The sequence below is a fragment of the Vulpes lagopus genome, chromosome 15 (genome assembly GCF_018345385.1).
Source record: "Vulpes lagopus strain Blue_001 chromosome 15, ASM1834538v1, whole genome shotgun sequence".
Lineage (NCBI taxonomy): Eukaryota > Metazoa > Chordata > Mammalia > Carnivora > Canidae > Vulpes > Vulpes lagopus.
The window spans coordinates 5,830,253-5,848,222 of record NC_054838.1 but is presented as its reverse complement, the minus strand read 5'-3'; the positions used below and the strand labels follow the sequence as shown (position 1 = coordinate 5,848,222).

General features: G+C 35.3%; 1 protein-coding gene across 1 annotated transcript in view; it reads left to right on the top strand.

Moving 5' to 3' along the window:
* The window catches only part of SLC17A6 (solute carrier family 17 member 6), a 40,735-nt gene extending 24,077 nt beyond the window's left edge, over positions 1–16,658 (top strand). The window contains exons 7-12 of the mRNA XM_041730321.1: positions 2,893–3,035; positions 7,230–7,379; positions 12,461–12,593; positions 13,206–13,316; positions 13,669–13,796; positions 14,521–16,658. Of these exons, the coding sequence (XP_041586255.1) occupies positions 2,893–3,035; positions 7,230–7,379; positions 12,461–12,593; positions 13,206–13,316; positions 13,669–13,796; positions 14,521–14,856 (1,001 nt within the window). The 3' untranslated portion in view covers positions 14,857–16,658. The remainder of the gene's footprint in view (positions 1–2,892; positions 3,036–7,229; positions 7,380–12,460; positions 12,594–13,205; positions 13,317–13,668; positions 13,797–14,520) is intronic.
* Positions 16,659–17,970: the final 1,312 nt, after the last annotated feature.

Here is a 17,970-nt window from a genome sequence, read left to right as displayed (position 1 = left end):
ATCCTTTCCTTATATTTTGAGAAGATCAAGAAAAATGTTCTATTTCTATGATTCTCCCTACTTTGTTATTTATTTCAAAAAGGAACTATATTGCTGGTGGAAACTTTGTGATATATTTCATATATTGTCCTCTATTATGAAGAAAAAAAATAAATTAGCTCTTGCTTCATAGCCAATTAAGAGGAAAGAGCTACGCAGCACCTCTTTGCTACTACCTCCTCATTTATTTCCCCAACTTTGTCAAGACTGGATAGAGATAGGAAGCTGGAAGGCAATAGTAGCGCAAATGCAACAGTTCACTTTTGGGACAAAATATTAATAGTCACCTGCAGCAACAGCACAGTTGAGTCCTCATGACTCCAGGATTCAATAAGATGAAACCCTCAAGCAGAAATTAAAAAGGCCAAGAAACCCTAAGTCCGAAGTCTCTTTCTGATCACTTTTTAACCAGAACCAGAAAGCTTACCACTTGAGAGTACCCCTAAAATCTCTCTCTAGGAGACCTTTTTTTAGCCATGAGAAAAAGAGAAATATAAGAGAGCTGGATTCCAACTGATGTCACTGATTAATAACGTCTTTGGATGTGGGCAGGAGAATGTGAAATATTAATGAAGTCATGAGGTAGGACCGAACAGTATCTGGATGCTTCCGAATTTGACATGATCCATTCCCATTTCAAAATGTTCTCATCAGAGCAAATTCTTATGTTTGCAGAATATTATTAAATATACTTTATAGCAGGAGCTCTTATTCTGGTTCAAAAGCCATGGATGGGTTTTAGATTAATGAATGTCCAAAATTATAAGCCATACATCCATTTATACATTTTTTTCCTGGGGAGATATTTTTATTAGATTTTAATCCATGTCTTTCACTAGATTTTCAAGAGTCCATAATTCAAAGAAGTTTAAAGCAAATGGGTATAGAGTGTACAGTACACGTTGGGATGCTGGGCAATTAAATCCCCTGATTTGTGCCCTAATTGATTCCATTAATTAATTGAAAATTAATGTGACTTTAAAGTAAGAATATTAATTTTCATGGGTGCCTGGGTTGCTCGTCAGTTAAGCATCTACTCATGGTTTTGGCTCAGATCATGATCTCAGGTCATGATCCTGAGATTTAGCAGAGTCAGGCTCCCTGCTCAGAGGCAAGTCTGCTTTCCCTCTTCCTCTGCCCCTCCTCCTGCTCATGTGTGTGGTGTGCACGCACATGCTCTTTCTCTCCCAAAATAAATAATCTTTTCTTTAAAGTATTAACTTCCACAAAGCACTCATGAAAATCAATCTCATTATGTCAAGTTGTATCTCATTTAATATTTACCATTGAATGATACAAAGTTTAAATATTAGATAATCTGAAAAAATCACATCCCCATAGTACTTGCTTACTTTCTGCGTATAACAAAAAATTAGGTCTTTGAGCTACACATTCAACACTAATATTTTTCAAATTAATAAGATAAGGACTGTATAGTGTCTTATGTTAAAAAAAGATAATGCATATTTAGCAATTAGCTGAATGTCTGGCACTTCAGATGCTTTTAGTTAGCGGTAATGATAATTACTACTGAATTGCAGGAGCTTTCATTTATCGAGTGCTTATTTTGCGCCATTCACCATGCTAGTTGCTTCATACATTATCTCCTTAAACTCTTCTTTGCCACAATCTTATAAAAAAGAAATTGTCTCATTTTATAGTGGAGATTTACAGAGATTCAGTCACTGACTGGAGCATGTAGCTAATGAGTGACACAGCCAGGAATTGAATCTGGGAGAGCTATACTCCATAACCACTACACTTATCCCAAATTTTCACGTACTATCTAACCCCTATTTATGTTTGCTATCCTGTTTGGTAGTGAAAAGGAGTATGACACATCAAAATCTGTGGTATTAAGAAATAATTCTTAGAGATCGAACAAGCAAGAAAAAAGTATTATAGAGATCAAAAGCATTTAGACTGTTACCCCAGGGATAAAGAAGAGTAGAGGCCAAAAATGGGAAACAAGAATAAATCCCTTGAAATTCTTTCTTTTATTAATACTTTAGATTTACATTACTCAATAAGGGCATGTTTAAATTGCGAGAGTGCTAAATAAAAAAAGAGATGCAAAAGAACTTGCAAACAGTCTACTGTGTTAGAATTTATAGCTTTCATTTGCCCAGAGAATGATCAATAGGTAATATTATATACTGAAAATAATAATGGCATATAGTCACATAAAGTGTTAGATCTTACTACATGAATTACCTCAGAGAATTACCTCCCCATTTTTTAAGGAATGATAACCACCCAGGTTACAATAAACTAGATTTTATTTAATAGTCTGTTTACTATTAAATCTGGAAGCGCTAACAAGAAAGAGAATGAGTATTTCTTTTTGTGGAGAGAAAAATGAGAAAAATGAGTATTTCTTTTTGCCTTCTCATATATTCAAGGAAGGCAAATAAGAAAATGACTCACCCTTTGTAAAATTCCTTGAAGACAGGAGTTTTGTCTAGTTCACCATATTCCTCTCACTTAGCAGAGTGGCTGGAATAATAAGTGCTCAGCAAATGTTTGTCGGTCGTATGAACACGTTCCAAACCATACCATTCAATAATTATCCAGGGCTGTGTGTCCGCGTTATTGGAGACAAAGAGATAAAACTCCAGGACTAGCCTTCAGGAAGCTTGAAGTTTATTTATTTATTTATTTATTTATTGAAACTTGAAGTTTAGTAGCATAGCACAACAACTGGCTGAAGTCAATGGAGAAGCATAAACTGCAATTTGCATTCTGTAGAATGTGTTTGTCGTAAGATTCCTGTAATTTTTATTCCAGCAAATGACAGTTAAATGGGGGCACTTATAGATTTTTGACTTTCTCCTTTTGAACTCTTCCTTGCAGGGAGCTTTGGAATGATTTGGTACATGTTTTGGCTTTTGGTGTCTTATGAGAGTCCTGCAAAGCATCCTACTATTACAGATGAAGAACGTAGGTACATTGAAGAAAGCATTGGAGAGAGTGCAAATCTTTTAGGTGCAATGGAAGTAAGAACTTTATTATGGTGTATATTCCTGTTCTTATTCCTCATCTCACCTCTCTTTGACCAATCAAACTGCTATCTGAGTCCTTATTCGACAAAACCAATTTGGTGTCAATCATGATTGTTTTCTTTCCTCCATCCATACTTTCTAACTTAGGAATGATTGCTACTTCCCCCACCTATAGTTTCTTTTTTTTTTTCTTTATCTTTTCCTAATAACCTTCAAATTTGCCATGGACTATAGCTATGACTATAAAACTAAATAAGCTTTTATAAACAGCTCAATATGGTCCATAATTAAACAAATTCAATGAACATTTGTTGTTAATTTCAGACTGTAGGAAATGCCAGATCACCTAATACAATCATGAAAAAGACTCTTTTTGGTGTATTGAATTGTGTAAAATATACGTGTTATACATTTGTATTTATGCTAGATGTGGTTAAAGAAATATGAAATGATTAGAATGTCGGTAATAGATAGCTGACATAAAAATATTCTTAATATAATACAATCTTGTTACTGATAAAATCTCATCATTTTCAGGATTCTTATTATGAAGATAAAGTATCATAAAAACATAACATGGACCCCTTTTCTGATTCTAATTTGATTTCTTGCAGGGGCTCTATAGAAAGAGAAACTGCAATATTTGACACAGAGAAACTGTGTCAATGCAAATATTTTCGTCTATGTGACATTAACATATCATACATATTAATTAACAAATAGCCATTTGATATCATTAAAAATGGGAAGCAAAACTAATATTTAAGGCAGGTTTAGCAATTCAGCACCTAATAGTAACTCAGTTTCCTTGTGCTGAGAGCTGGAAGGTACCATGCACAGCTGGAGAACCAGTGTCTCTTATACATTATGCTTCTCTTTCTTTTGAAGGCTCCTCCCTTCTTTCTAATTATATCTCATTCCAGCTCTGATTCTCTACTTAGTTTGTTAGAAAAGGTCTGTCTTTGACATCTCATCCTAGGTAAAAATGTCTATCACCTGCTGTTGTTGAGGCCATTAATGAATAAGAAAAATCTCACATTGGATATCATTCAGAAGTGAAACTTCATTACTTAAAAAAAAAAAAAAAATTCTTACACTATGGCCTGGGATTAGAACGTCCCCCTTCTTGTTTCCTTCTGTTCGTGGACTGATAGTTTCTTTCCAACAGTGGCTACTGAGGAAATAAGTGGTTATGTGGGGATGGGGCGGGTGTTGGCAGCGTGCTCTGGTTCCCACCAGCCGTGGTTACAGTGAGCAGAAACTAAATATAGGCTGATCTGTGTTCAGCATTTAGCCTCAATTTCGAACCCAAAGGAATCCAATCAAACTATACTTTCATCAGTTAAATATATTTCTTTTATTTACGAGTTCTTGAAAGGTTGTGTATCTAAATCAAGCATGAATTTTTTAAACAATCAGAAACTTAGTTTAAGTGAAAACCAATTTCTGGAAATGACCTTGGGAAGAATAGCTGGTGGCTTATTAAAGAGCATAGATAGTCTCAAACTCCCCATTTCCTTACCTTACCACTTTTCTAAACATAATATTTTACTTCTTACTGATGTTTTATACTTGCCTGTAATTTGAAACCAAATTAAAATGAGATGATATTTTAGTTATAATGCTTATACGTTATTTTAAATTTTTACTATGAACAAATTTAATATACAGCAAAGCAGGAAGCATAGTAACGGGAGCATCCATGTGTTCACTGCATAGATGCAGCAGTGGTCAACCCCTTGCCTTATTTACTTCAGTTTTCTTATTGCTGAATGATTTCAAAGTAGAGGAGATACCCTAACACTCTACCCACAAATACTTCACATGCCTCTCTAGAAAAATAAAAATACTCTTTCACAATCTAAGTACTGTTATTATATCTAAAACAATTAAGAATAATTCCTTGACATTATCTAATATCTAGATCATATTCAGACTCCTAGTGCCCAGTCCTAATTTGAATACCTAGTCTATATTCATTATGTCTTTTGTAGCTATTTCTTTGGAGTCTGTATCCAGTTAAGGATCACACAATGCAGCTGACTGTGTGCCTTTTAAGTCTTTTTTTCTGAAAAAAATTAAATATAGCATACAGAAAAATGCACAAAGCATAAGTGAACAACTTGCCTAATTTTTGTTCACACGTGTGAAGTGAACAACCAGGTCAGTGAATAGATGGACTATAAGCCCTCCCAGGACCCCGAACAATTTTTTAAGATATAAAATTAAATACTAACATCTTACATTTGAGGAAGTATTTTACAACCAGAAGAATAAAGTTCTTAGTAGAGATGATCCCCTCATGAAAAATGGAAACATTTTCCCAGCAGGACAAAGATATTTACTTTCAATAATATTCTGAAGCTATTTCTTATACAAACATAATACTACAATGCTGACATCCCTGTATTCAACAATTTTTATTTAATGTGAAATGAGCATATTTATCTGGCATTATTTTCTCAGAGTATATAGGATTTTAAAAATGCACTTTTTGAATCCATCTGTGATGTTGTTACTGGATATTTTTATTCAAAGCCACAGTACTTTTTTTTTTTTTTTTTTGCCACAGTACTTATTATATGTTACTCGGACATGCTTTTGTTTTTGTTTTTCCTTTTGTCTTATACATATTTTTGATCCCAATGGTATAACTTCTTCCTACATTACTTTTATTTATTTTTATTTTTTTAAAATATTTTATTTATTTATCCGTGAGAGACACAAAGAGAGAGGCAGAGACACAGGCGGAGAGAGAAGCAGGCTCCCTGCAGGGAGACCGATGTGGGACTCCATCCCGGGTCTCCAGGATCAGGCCTTGGGCCAAAGGCAGACACTCAACCGCTGAGCCATCCAGGGATCCCTGCTACATTACTTTTAAAGTGATCTTGGAAGGCTTGATTAGAGTCACAATCAATACTAGTAATTATGAGGCTCTCCCTCCAGGAATAATTACCAAATCTCTGTGAAAAATGTTTGCTTCCCCTTTTACTAATTTAGTTAGGTTAGGGATCCCAAGCTAGCATTAAACAGTTATTCCAAGCTATTGTTTCTTCACCAAACAGTATTCGCCAAACAGTATTTTGCCATTCAAAACAAAGTCCTTGAGAAAATGAGAATGTGAGAGACAGGCCCCTGGGTGGCTCAGTTGGTTAAGCACCTGCCTTCGGCTCATGATCCGGGTCATGATCCAGGGGTCCTAGGACTGAACCCAGCGTTGGGCTCCCTACTCAGTGAGGAGTCTGCTTCTCCCTCTCCAGCTGCCTCTCTCTCCGCTTGTGCCTCTAGTGTGCTCTCTCAAATAAATAAATAAATAAATAAATAAATAAATAAATAAATAAAATCTTTTTTCTTTTAAAAAAACAGAGTATAAGAGACATTGTCAGGTCTAAAAATCTTAGTCTTGGAGGAAGATACTTGCTTTATATTTAGGCATATGCAGGATCTCTAAGTACACTAGATATATTTCTTAAATGGATACCATAAGCCAATCACATTTAAGTGGTTGATTCAGAAGGTGGTGACTATCGTAAATAATTGTGATGTGCCCATGGTGTGTTGAATAGCTAAATACCTCAACCCAGCCGTATACCATGTAAGTTTTACAGAACCTGGCAATTTAGCATCACAGAATTTATATTGCTATCCATGGTCTATCAAGAGAATGTATAGACAGTGGTATTATTAACTTTAGTAGGGTCTAGAGTATTGCACTCTTAATTTTTCTTATTTTTCTCCTCCTGACTATATTGAATTTTCAGTATTTTTAGATAAAATATTTTGGATACCAACAAGGTCACTGATACGGCAATGATCGTTAGCTGAGGCATCATCTGTCACTGCCCCCCCCAAAATAAATAAATAAATAAATAAATAAATAAATAAATAAATAAATAAATAAATTCTTAGAAGCTAGGATCTGTGCTTTTGGAATTGCTTCTATTAACATAGGATCTTATACATTTCGCAAATGGGAGCAATTTAATCAGAAGAAGAGACTAATATCTTTTTTTTTCTTCCAAGAATAATTTATGCAACTAAGGTTAACTAGACTGTTGCAATTAACTATTCATTACCTCCTACTCATGCCTCAACATGTGCATCCTGAAAATGCAAAGAACCTATTATTTCTATTTAAGTTAGAAAATATTTTAAATGGTCAGAATGGCTCTTTTTTTGGGATTTCAGAAATTCAAGACTCCATGGAGGAAATTTTTTACATCTATGCCTGTCTATGCAATAATTGTTGCAAACTTCTGCAGAAGCTGGACTTTCTACTTACTGCTTATTAGCCAGCCAGCATATTTTGAGGAAGTCTTTGGATTTGAAATCAGCAAGGTATGTAAAAATTATCCTTGTTTAACTAGTGCATTATTTTTGTCTTCAATGGCATATTAAGTTCCTTTGCCAATATTTTATGCTCTAAATTTTTTGTTACTCATTCATGTGTTTAACCACTTAACAAATAACTTCTGGGAAACAGAGACTAAGTAAGGTGTTTGAGTGTCTACTGCATTCAGCTGCCTGAATTGCATTGCATTTCTAGCAATGCTAGAAACTGCATGTTTTTGATGGAAATACAGACAAAATCAACCTCGCTTCTGCCCTCAAGGAGTTTATATCTCAATTAGGGTGGACAGGACTGTAGTCTTTTTCCTGTAAAGAAACATAGCTTCCTTTAAGTCTCAGGTCAGAGACAATGCAACGGTGAACAAAAAAATATTTTATTGAAATGGAATTGTATTTATCTGATTACCAATCTCTTCTTCAATGCTTTCAAAAATCTGTCTGGCTATCTTGTCTGTGTGAAAGCTTTTTATTTTGATGTAGTCCTGACTGATAGACAAATGGATAAGGAAGATGTAATACACACGGGCACACAGACACACACATACACACACGTACACATGCTGGAATATTACTCAGCCATAAAAAGGATGAGATTGTGTCATTTGCAACAATATAGATGGACCTAGAGAGTATTCTATTAGATTAAATAAGTCAGACTTTGAGAAAGACAAATACCATGTGATTCACTCATAGGTGGAATATAAAAAAAAAAAAGAAACCCAAATGAATAAACACATGAAAAGCAGAATCAGATCTGTCAATACAGGGAACAAATTGGTGGTTACCAGAAGGTAACCAGGTGGGAAATGAGGAGTGGGCAAGATGGGTGAAAGGGAACGGGAGATGCAGGGTTCCAGTTATGCAATAAGAAGTCATGGGACTAAAAGGCACAGTATAGGGAATATAGTTAATGATATTGTAATAGTGTTGCATGGTGACAGATGGTAGCTACACATGTCCTGAGCAACGGGTTAGCATATGAACTTGTCAAGTCACTCTGTCCTGCACCTGAAATTAGTGTAGCATTGTATACTAACTATAATAAAGTAAAAAAAAAAATATTTTCTATAAATCTAAAAAAAAATGGTCTTTGCTAAAAGATTTGAGAAAGCAAAAAAAATCTGAAAACATTCTTGCATTTAATTTATTCAATTTATTCACTTAACAAGCACTTATTGAATAGGATATATGAAGCTTTGTGTTTGATTCAGAAATAAAAATGTGGTTCCTGTCCTCAGGAGTTCACAGCTTGGTGGCATAGACGAAAGCAATTAGTTGCCAGTTACAGCACAATATGCAAAACGCTACAGACATTTGTTCATAGTTGTGAAGATGTGATCATTTTGAGGTTTTCTATAAGGATAAGATGAACATAAAAATACTACTTTATATTTAGAGAAGAGTTTGGAATTCACAGGGTCCTTTCATATGCATGAACAACCTTGTTTGGTTGACCAGCTGGATAACTCTCATCATTTCCGTTGATGGAGAAACAAACTAGGGAAGGTATTTAAATTGCCTAAGGGCCAAGGGTAATATATGCCAGAAGCAGGTTAAGCCCCGATTCTTTAATTTATGATTCAATTCCCTTTACTCTGCTATTCAAATTCAGGTAGATCCTATATTCATTTAAGCACTTAGCAAGTATTTGTTGAATACCATCTCTGCCAAGCCCTTTGCTGAGTACTGAATACACTTGTCTGTGCTGGCGATGGACTTGCCATTTCTCTTCATGTCATTACATACATCCAGCTGGGCTCCCTATTCATATTATGTCTCTACTTGAAAGACTATCTGAGGCCTGGAATTGAAGAAAACCTGAGTTTAGGAGAAGCTATTCTAAGAGCTCTTTTGTAGTCCCTGTTTCTAAGGAAACTGTTTCCTCCATTCCTGAGAAGAATGGCTGCTTTCCATAGGGCTCTTCTCTCTAGAGCTGATCAAACATTGCGGGGTAGCCTTTGGGAGCTCTGAGAGGTGTTATACTTCTCAACAAAGGCTGCTGGAGGTGTGAGTCCATTTTCATAATCTAGGACAAATATGACACTGAGAGGCTATTAATAAAGTCAGGTCTCATAGGGGGGAAGTGAAGGAGCCAACCGATGTTAATGAAACTGTGTGGCCATTCTGACCCTGTAGCTCCACTTAATTGAAAATGCTTGAGTAAAAGCAATGATATTTCACAAAAAACAAATATAATAACCAGATGGGTTGTTTTGATTCACTTGTTATATTTTTAACTACAATTGTAGATATATTCCGCACACGCAGATTGGCTTGAAGATTTTGATTATACTGGTTAAAAAAAAAAAAATCACTGACTTACTTGAAAAACGTATAAAGGAAGTAGTAAAGGAAATAGAGCAGGGGCTTTGGATCCAGGCTGGCATGGCTCCGAATCCAAGCTCTATAATAGACTATTAATATGTAGCCTGGGGCTGGCTTTTGAATAATTGCCAGCTTTGATTTTCTTTTCTATAAATAATGGTATTAATGCCCTCTTTCAGAACTGCGGCAAAGTGTAAGCAAACTAAAATATTTAAATGGGGGATGGTTCTCTCCAACCTTAAATTGAGTATCCTGCAGACTAAAGCACAATCTTCATTTCAGGTAGACTGACCCAGTTAAAGCAGAAATATATACAGAGGGATGTGTGTGTCTATCTATCTCTCTATATAACATAGAAATTATATTTTAATATTTTGTGTAACTTAAAAATTATATAAATTATAATAAATATATTAATATAATATCTATATGTATAATACTTATAAAGAAACATTTTTAGCCTTTTTAAAATGACCTATCAAATGACCTTGGATAAACCGGCACTTTGAGAGGTTACAAGAGACAACCAAATGAGAGAAGGCATTCAATTCTTCTGAGCTTTACATTTAGGGGCAGAAGAGAAATATTGAGAGGCTTCTCTTTGTTGCATAACAGCCTGCCAATTTCTAAACAGAATGTGACACGGGTGGGGAAAGAGGAAATGCAGAGTGTGACCCAGAGAAGCAAAGAGGAGGGTGCACAAAGTCTAATGACCTAGAGTTTCTATGAAGAGTCCATCAGTTATAGGCTCCACACACTTAGCCTAACTCTTGTAAAACCTTAAGATAATGAGCAAAGTACTGTGTGATTATCATAGATGATGATTCTCCCCAAAAGTCTTGAGCATTCTGATCACATGTGATCACAAGTGATAAGTCACCAAAAGCTAAGAAGATAGTTGAATAACTCATAAAGTTCTGCAACTTGATCCTGATGAGATCCCATTCGAATATGTCCACATATTGCTTAGGGACATGGGAGATTCAGTACTGCAAGTATTAAGTCAGTGGGCTAGAATATTCCCAACGTCTGTCTCTTTAACTTCCAGATTGTTAGCTCCTTGCAGTTCCCATTGTGTTTCGTTGGAAGTGATAACTAATAATCATACTTTTATTCTTCATTTACCCAAAGGAATTAAAATTTCTATGTGAGTAGACAGTGAATAGCAAAGTATGTTCGATTTATGAACTTTTCAGATATCTCAAACACTGAGTCAAGATGCAGGCCAGTTTGTGGACTTAGGAAACGCAGGTCATTCTCAGGCTTTCTTTGCCTCTATCAAATGCACGATATGCAATTCCACACAAATCCTAACATGGCATATTTCAGGATATTTTCTTGTCTGATGGTTTCTTTCTACAGATTGATTGCTTTAAAGAGATCTTCTATAGTTAAGAATGAAGAACCACTCACTCTGCTCTTTCAAGACGCTATTCTGAAAAGCAATGTCAGTTTACCTCATACTTTTACTTAGCTCACATTTGGTGAGCCTATACTAAATACCAGGTTTTGAACTAAATCAAGAACATTCACATGCATTATCTGGTTTTATTTGATTTTTCTTTCTCACATGGTGGTAGAGCTAAGCATAGTGGTCAAAAGCCCCGTTTTTGGACTCAGGTAAAAATGGCTCAATATTTGGTCCTGGAAATCATTTTTAAATTAGACTTTATTCATCAATACAAGAGAGTAATAATATAATAAACTTTCATCAGGATAAAAGGGAGAGAATTACATAACTGAGACGTGTAAGCTACTTAGGAGTCATTCACTTACTTAATTAATTGTGGTAAAAGCTCAGCTCCAGGGGCATGGCACCATGCTGCATGCCATTGTAAAATCAAGCAATCTGTCTCAAACCTTCAATAATCTAATTTGGAAGACATTTTTATATACAAATAATACATTTTCCCAGTACTTCTAATTTGCCAGGAACTGTACTTCTAATTACACTTAGGAATTAAAAACTTCCTTAGATGTCTATGTTCAAAACCTAAGTCTATTTACACAGTTAAAAATGCATTTTATTCATATTTCCTACCTTCATGATGCCTAGAGGAGTGTCTTACACATAATTATTGCCCAAAAAGTGTGTGTTGAATTGATGCTGGTAGGTTAGATGTTAAGTTGAGCTTTTTCGTATGAAATTAATACAGAGACTTTATACCACTGTGTGACAATGTATCCAAATACTGATATTTGACAGAAAATACCTAAAATTGAAGAACTGATCTGCATTTTCTGGGTTAATTTAACTTAGAAACTAAATATAAAACTTATAAGAGATACATATTTAAGATCCAGTTAAGGTTTTTAGCCTGCTTAAAAATTAAAAAAATAAAGTTAAAAATACAGCCTCTTCAAGGCTTGTCAAATATATTTCTTGTCCCTCTGACTCAGTCTCTGTCTCTCACTCACTAATGATGAATTTTTGCAAACGTATTTAAGAATATAAAATGGGATAAATGTGAATCATTCTGTGTTAAGATTCAGGACAGTTTATTCATAAACTCAAAATTTACTGACTTATTACATGGAAAAAAGTATTCTCTTCTAAAAGATAAAAAGTAAACATACTTAGCTTTTCTCATTTATTTCTGTGGATATTATTGCTTATTCTAGGAATAAGTAAGTGGTCATTTGGAGATAGTACTTTTTTCTCTCTTTTTCCATGAAGAATTTAGGATGGATTCAAAAAACCAAGACCATTTTTTTTTCTTTTTCCTCTTTTTCTTTTTCTTCAGGTTGGCATGCTATCTGCTGTGCCACACTTAGTAATGACAATTATTGTGCCCATTGGAGGGCAGATTGCGGATTTTCTAAGAAGCAAGCAAATTCTTTCAACTACTACAGTGAGAAAGATCATGAATTGTGGTGGTAAGTACATAACGTGAAGGACATGATTTTGGCTCACAAAGTGCTGACCTATGTGAGTGAGTAACTTCTACTGTGCATGCCAGAGATGCAGCTAAACTTGTGTCTTCATTGTTCATTTATAATCATTTCTCTATCTTCCAATTTTCATAACTCCTGGTGTTAAATAACTTTATAACCAACTCGTCCCTGCTCACCATGGAAACTTAAGGTTGTTTTCAATGATTTTATTAAAATGGAAGGATTTGGTAATCTCTATGTGTAGATTATGATTGTTATTATTCGTATTTAAAGATCTTATTTATTTACTTTAGAAGGAGGGGAGAGGCAGAGGGAAAGGGGGAGAGAGAACCTTGAGCAGACTTCCTGCTGAGCATAGAGTGCAAGGCCATGCAGGGCTTGATCTCACCACCTAGAGATCATGACCTGAGCTGAAATCAAGAGTTGGAAGCTTAACCGACTGAGCCCTCCAGATGCTCCTGTTATTATTGCTTTTAAGATCTACTCCTGGAAGAGGTTTGCTAGGTCAGATGAGCATAAGCAGTCTCAGCAGTTTTGGCTCACTGGAAAAATGCCCACAAATTTCTAAGTGTTTCCATTTGTTTGTTCCTGAAGGTTTTGGCATGGAAGCAACACTGCTTCTGGTGGTTGGCTATTCTCATACCAGAGGGGTAGCTATCTCATTCTTGGTACTTGCGGTGGGATTCAGTGGATTTGCTATTTCTGGTAAGATACATGTTTTAAAATTTATACATGTAATGTCCTTATTTTTGCTGGATATTTGGATTTATTGCTACCCCTTTTTTTTTCCTGCTTACTCTTCTTCTTCTTCTTTTTTTTTTAAGAAAACATTTCTCTGTGATTTGAGCATCACATATTAAGTACTGGATAAGAAACCATACTGCATTCTGCTCTAATCATATCCCTGAGCTAAATTATCAAAAAGTACTTACCGTGCACATGCTGCATATCTGGTACCTTCTGAGGAGGGTGGTGAATGTGGTAGAGAATATTCCACAATCACCCACTTGTAAGGGGTTTAGGATTCTCTGACTTTAAGCTGTTGTGTCTATTTCAGGTTTCAATGTTAACCACTTGGATATTGCTCCGAGATATGCCAGTATCTTAATGGGCATTTCAAATGGTGTTGGCACATTGTCAGGAATGGTTTGTCCTATAATTGTTGGTGCAATGACAAAGAATAAGGTAAGATGAAGCAAAAGAAATGCTCAGTTTTGTGAACTGTCTCGTGGTAGAGAAGGGTTACTCTGTTCTGTTTGGGCCATCTCTGAGTTCCAGCCACCAAATCTCTGAGTAAGGAAGATAATTGAGACTCACAAGAAAATCTCTAAGAACTCCAAGGAAGTCTTCTTTCCCAACCAATAAGCACTTTTCAACACCTTTTAATATTTCTTGTAGTTTTGCTGTGTGGTAAAACAGTAACAGCAAACCTTTTTTCTCTTAGCTTATTAGAACACCCAAGTAGAAGTTTTTGGAGCTAATTTGGAAATGTCAATTCAGACTCTGCAGTCATCAATGGAAGGATATTATTATTAGCTATTTGTCCTTATAGGTAGAGCTTCACAATTCGTGTTCACCCAAAGTAAATAAACAAAAGAAGTAGGAGGAAAAAATATATATCAATCAATGGAAATTAAAAGAGAGATTATGGGCATTTTAAAAATGAGCCGACCACAGAGTTTTACTTGGAGTTTTATTTCAGAACCTGAGATTTAAAGAAATTTAATTAATGAAAGTTGTAGGATTATGGAAGGTTTTTATGACAGTATTTGCTTTATATATTCAGAACAGGGTTTTCCCCTAAAGATAACATTGTATGAAAAGTGTGATGGTGGAGCATTCAAAGAAGAGGTTATGCTTGTCAAACAAGGGGAGTTGGTTTTCACAGTGCCACTTTTTGTCACTGCAGTCACGTGAAGAGTGGCAGTATGTTTTCCTGATCGCTGCCTTGGTCCACTACGGCGGAGTTATATTTTATGCAATATTTGCCTCAGGAGAGAAGCAACCCTGGGCAGACCCTGAGGAAACAAGTGAAGAAAAGTGTGGATTTATCCATGAAGATGAGCTTGATGAAGAAACAGGGGACATTACTCAGAATTATATAAATTATGGTACTACCAAGTCTTATGGGGCCACAACACAGGCCAATGGAGGTTGGCCCAATGGTTGGGAAAAGAAAGAGGAATTTGTACAAGAAGAAGTACAAGACTCATACACCTATAAGGACCGAAATGATTATTCATAACAAAGCTAATTGCTGGATTTATTTTTAGTGTTTGTGATTAAATTAATTGTGATTGCACAAAAATTAAAAAAAAAAAAGTGGTGTAAACACATAAACATATCAACCAGGCAAGTCTTGCTGTAAAAATGAATCAAAACAAACTCATGAAGTTACCATCAAGTGCAATCTGTAGAAGTTGTGAAATGCCACCATTTCCATTCAGGTCATCCATTTTTGCGTTTGTGATTTAAAGGTTGACTGGTCAAAATTGTAGAAGCGAGTAGTTACTCATTGGATTCATATGAGCTAAAACTCATCACCATTTAATAAAGCACAACTAAAACAGTTGGCACATCCCATCCTACAAAGGTTAGGAAGCCAAAGCTACTTGATCATGCAAAATGCACTTATATATTTGTTACACTGTATTGCAAGATATCATGCAGAAATCCTGTTAAGAAACCTGAAGATGTCATGTTGGCTGCATCAGGTGTGTGCAACATTTATTGAATATAAATTACGGAGTTGATATATCTCTCAAATAGAGAAGACTATTGTGGGCTAGCAACTAGCAAGGTGTACTAAATAATTATTGTCATTACATAATGTGAAATATTTTGTTGGTTCTGAAAAGAAATATCTTGCAGTGTTTTATATGAAATGCTCGTGCACATATACTTATATCTGTGAAAGAGAACTTGTAAAGTGAGGGGTATGCTTCATGTTCTTCCATTCATTTACCTAACAGTATAAAACACTTCACATTTCAACAAAAACCTGACTTTTCATGTAGCATATCACATAACTTTTTTGCAAAAAAATATTTAAAAAGTAAATAGACTTTAATGTATTTTTTATTACAACTTTGTACTGGTTGTAACTTGCATTAGAAAAAAAAAAGATGCATACACCATAAAGAATCTAATAAATTTACTATGGAGATATAGCCCTTAAAATGCAATATTAACAACAAAAGAAATAGAAAATGGTTTAGATATTCTTCTTCCTAAATACTATATGGAACTTGTGCCACAGAGCTATATATAATATGAAAAGATAAACTTAATAGAGCTATTGTAAGTAGACAATTTTATTATTTAAAGTCCCATTTAAAAGATATTTGTCTTAAATATATAGGACAATAAATTATATTAAAATTATATCTATATATATCTGTATATCTTATACATATCCATACACAAAAACATAGTAAACAATCTTCACAAAAAAACCAAAAATAGCATACACCTAATGTTGGGTTAGGGGACTGCAATTTCTACTTTCATAGAGTCTAGAATTTTAGATGGGGCAGAGGCATTTTGCTTGTCATTTCTTAATATATCTCAACAGGAATTGCAACATTTGTGTTCCAAGCAATAAGTGCAATGCATACAATTTCCTGTCTGTATATTACCTTCATTTTGCTTGTGGTAGCTGTCTGGGTGGTTGGAATGATTTTTTTTTTCTTTTGAAAAGTTAACATCAGACCTCTTTATAATGTTCTAAATGATAATAATGCATTTCCCAATTCAATGCAAAATATCATTGGTGTATTTGTCTATTCTGGATATTTGATCTGTTCATTGTATTGTGCTAGTGACCGGAAGCCCTGCTACTGCAAATAGAAAACATGACATTTGTTTTAAAGATGCAAACCATCCCTGACCTTAAGAAAATAAAAACATCCTTTGCTTTGTGTCTCAAAGTGATCTAATGTGATCATAGCTTTTGTTGTGTTGAATGAGAAGATGTGGACTACCATTTTGTTGCTGCAAAAAGAAAAAGTGTTAATAAAATGCTCTATTTATCCTTTTGTAAAAATATAATACCTTAACTTGGGTTTATTTTATTTAGTTTGCAGCTTGAATGTAAATGTAGCTTTTGTGTGCTCCCGTGAAGCCAAATCTAGGTTCAAGGATAATAACCTTTTTAGCTACTTGAGATTTACTGGAAGAACATGGCACCCTTTAGATTGTATGGGTCCATGGACAGAGTTTTACATCAAGAAATAGGTCTCTGAGTCAAACTCTATCTTTCGAGGGGAGTCTTCTCATGATTTGTGTGCTCAGTTTAAAGAAATAGGAAAAAATTAAAAAGTTATCAGGTCAAGGACACCCATCTAATTGAGACTCTGTGTGTAGGTTGTGGGGGACGCTGTCCTAACCATTCTATGTAGAGTGTCTCATATGACTCCACAACGACCCTAAGTAGGTATCCCCTTTATTCCCAGATTGCAAAGGAAGAAACTGAAGCTCATAAAGATTAAATAACTTTCCCAAGGTCAAATAGAGTAACGTCATTATATTATAACGTGTCGGCCAAACCAGCAAGCAGGGAGCGGGATTTATCAACGTAGCAGCCAATGGAATGTCTGTGTCACTGGAAAAGTGATCATTTCCCTCTGATTCCCGACTTTACAGATGTGCAGAAAGGGAAGACCATAATTATATAGCACTGGAATCTGAGATTCCAGATTTTGCTGCTCAAAAAAGCATTTGGGATGATTTAGCTGACACTCCCTACATAACTAACGAGGACACCGAGCCTCAACAGGAGAAACTAACTGGATCCAGAGGACACAGAGCACGTTACGGAATTGGGAAGAAGTTGTTAGGATAAGCTGGGCTTTGTTTTTATTTCTGTTTTCTTTTTTTAGTCAGGGCTTAATTTGGGAAGTTAACTGAAGATTATTTATCAGTTCAATCACTACCCCATATCCACGAGTCACATAAGCTCAGAGTGTGTGCGGAGGGGGGTGGGAGGTGAGGGAATGTATTTTCTCTCACTGAAATTCTCTGCACAAAGCAACAACAGCCAGAGACTCAGCCTAATTCTTTTGGGGCCCCACATGCCATTCGTGCATAACTTTGGCAGGAATGAAAGCGTCTTGGAACTAATACTTTATAATTTCCCCAATTCGATAATGCAAAAATTTACAGTTCCTGTAAAAGAATCTTCTAATGATGTCTCCAGATATTACCACTGGCTGTCTTCTCCTCCTTCTCCTTCTCCTTCTCCTTCTCCTTTCTTTTCTTCTTCTTCTCCTTCTCCTTCTTCTTTCTTCTTCTTCTTCTTCTTCTTCTTCTTCTTCTTCTTCTTCTTCTTCTTCTTCTTCTTCTTCTTCTTCTTCCTTCG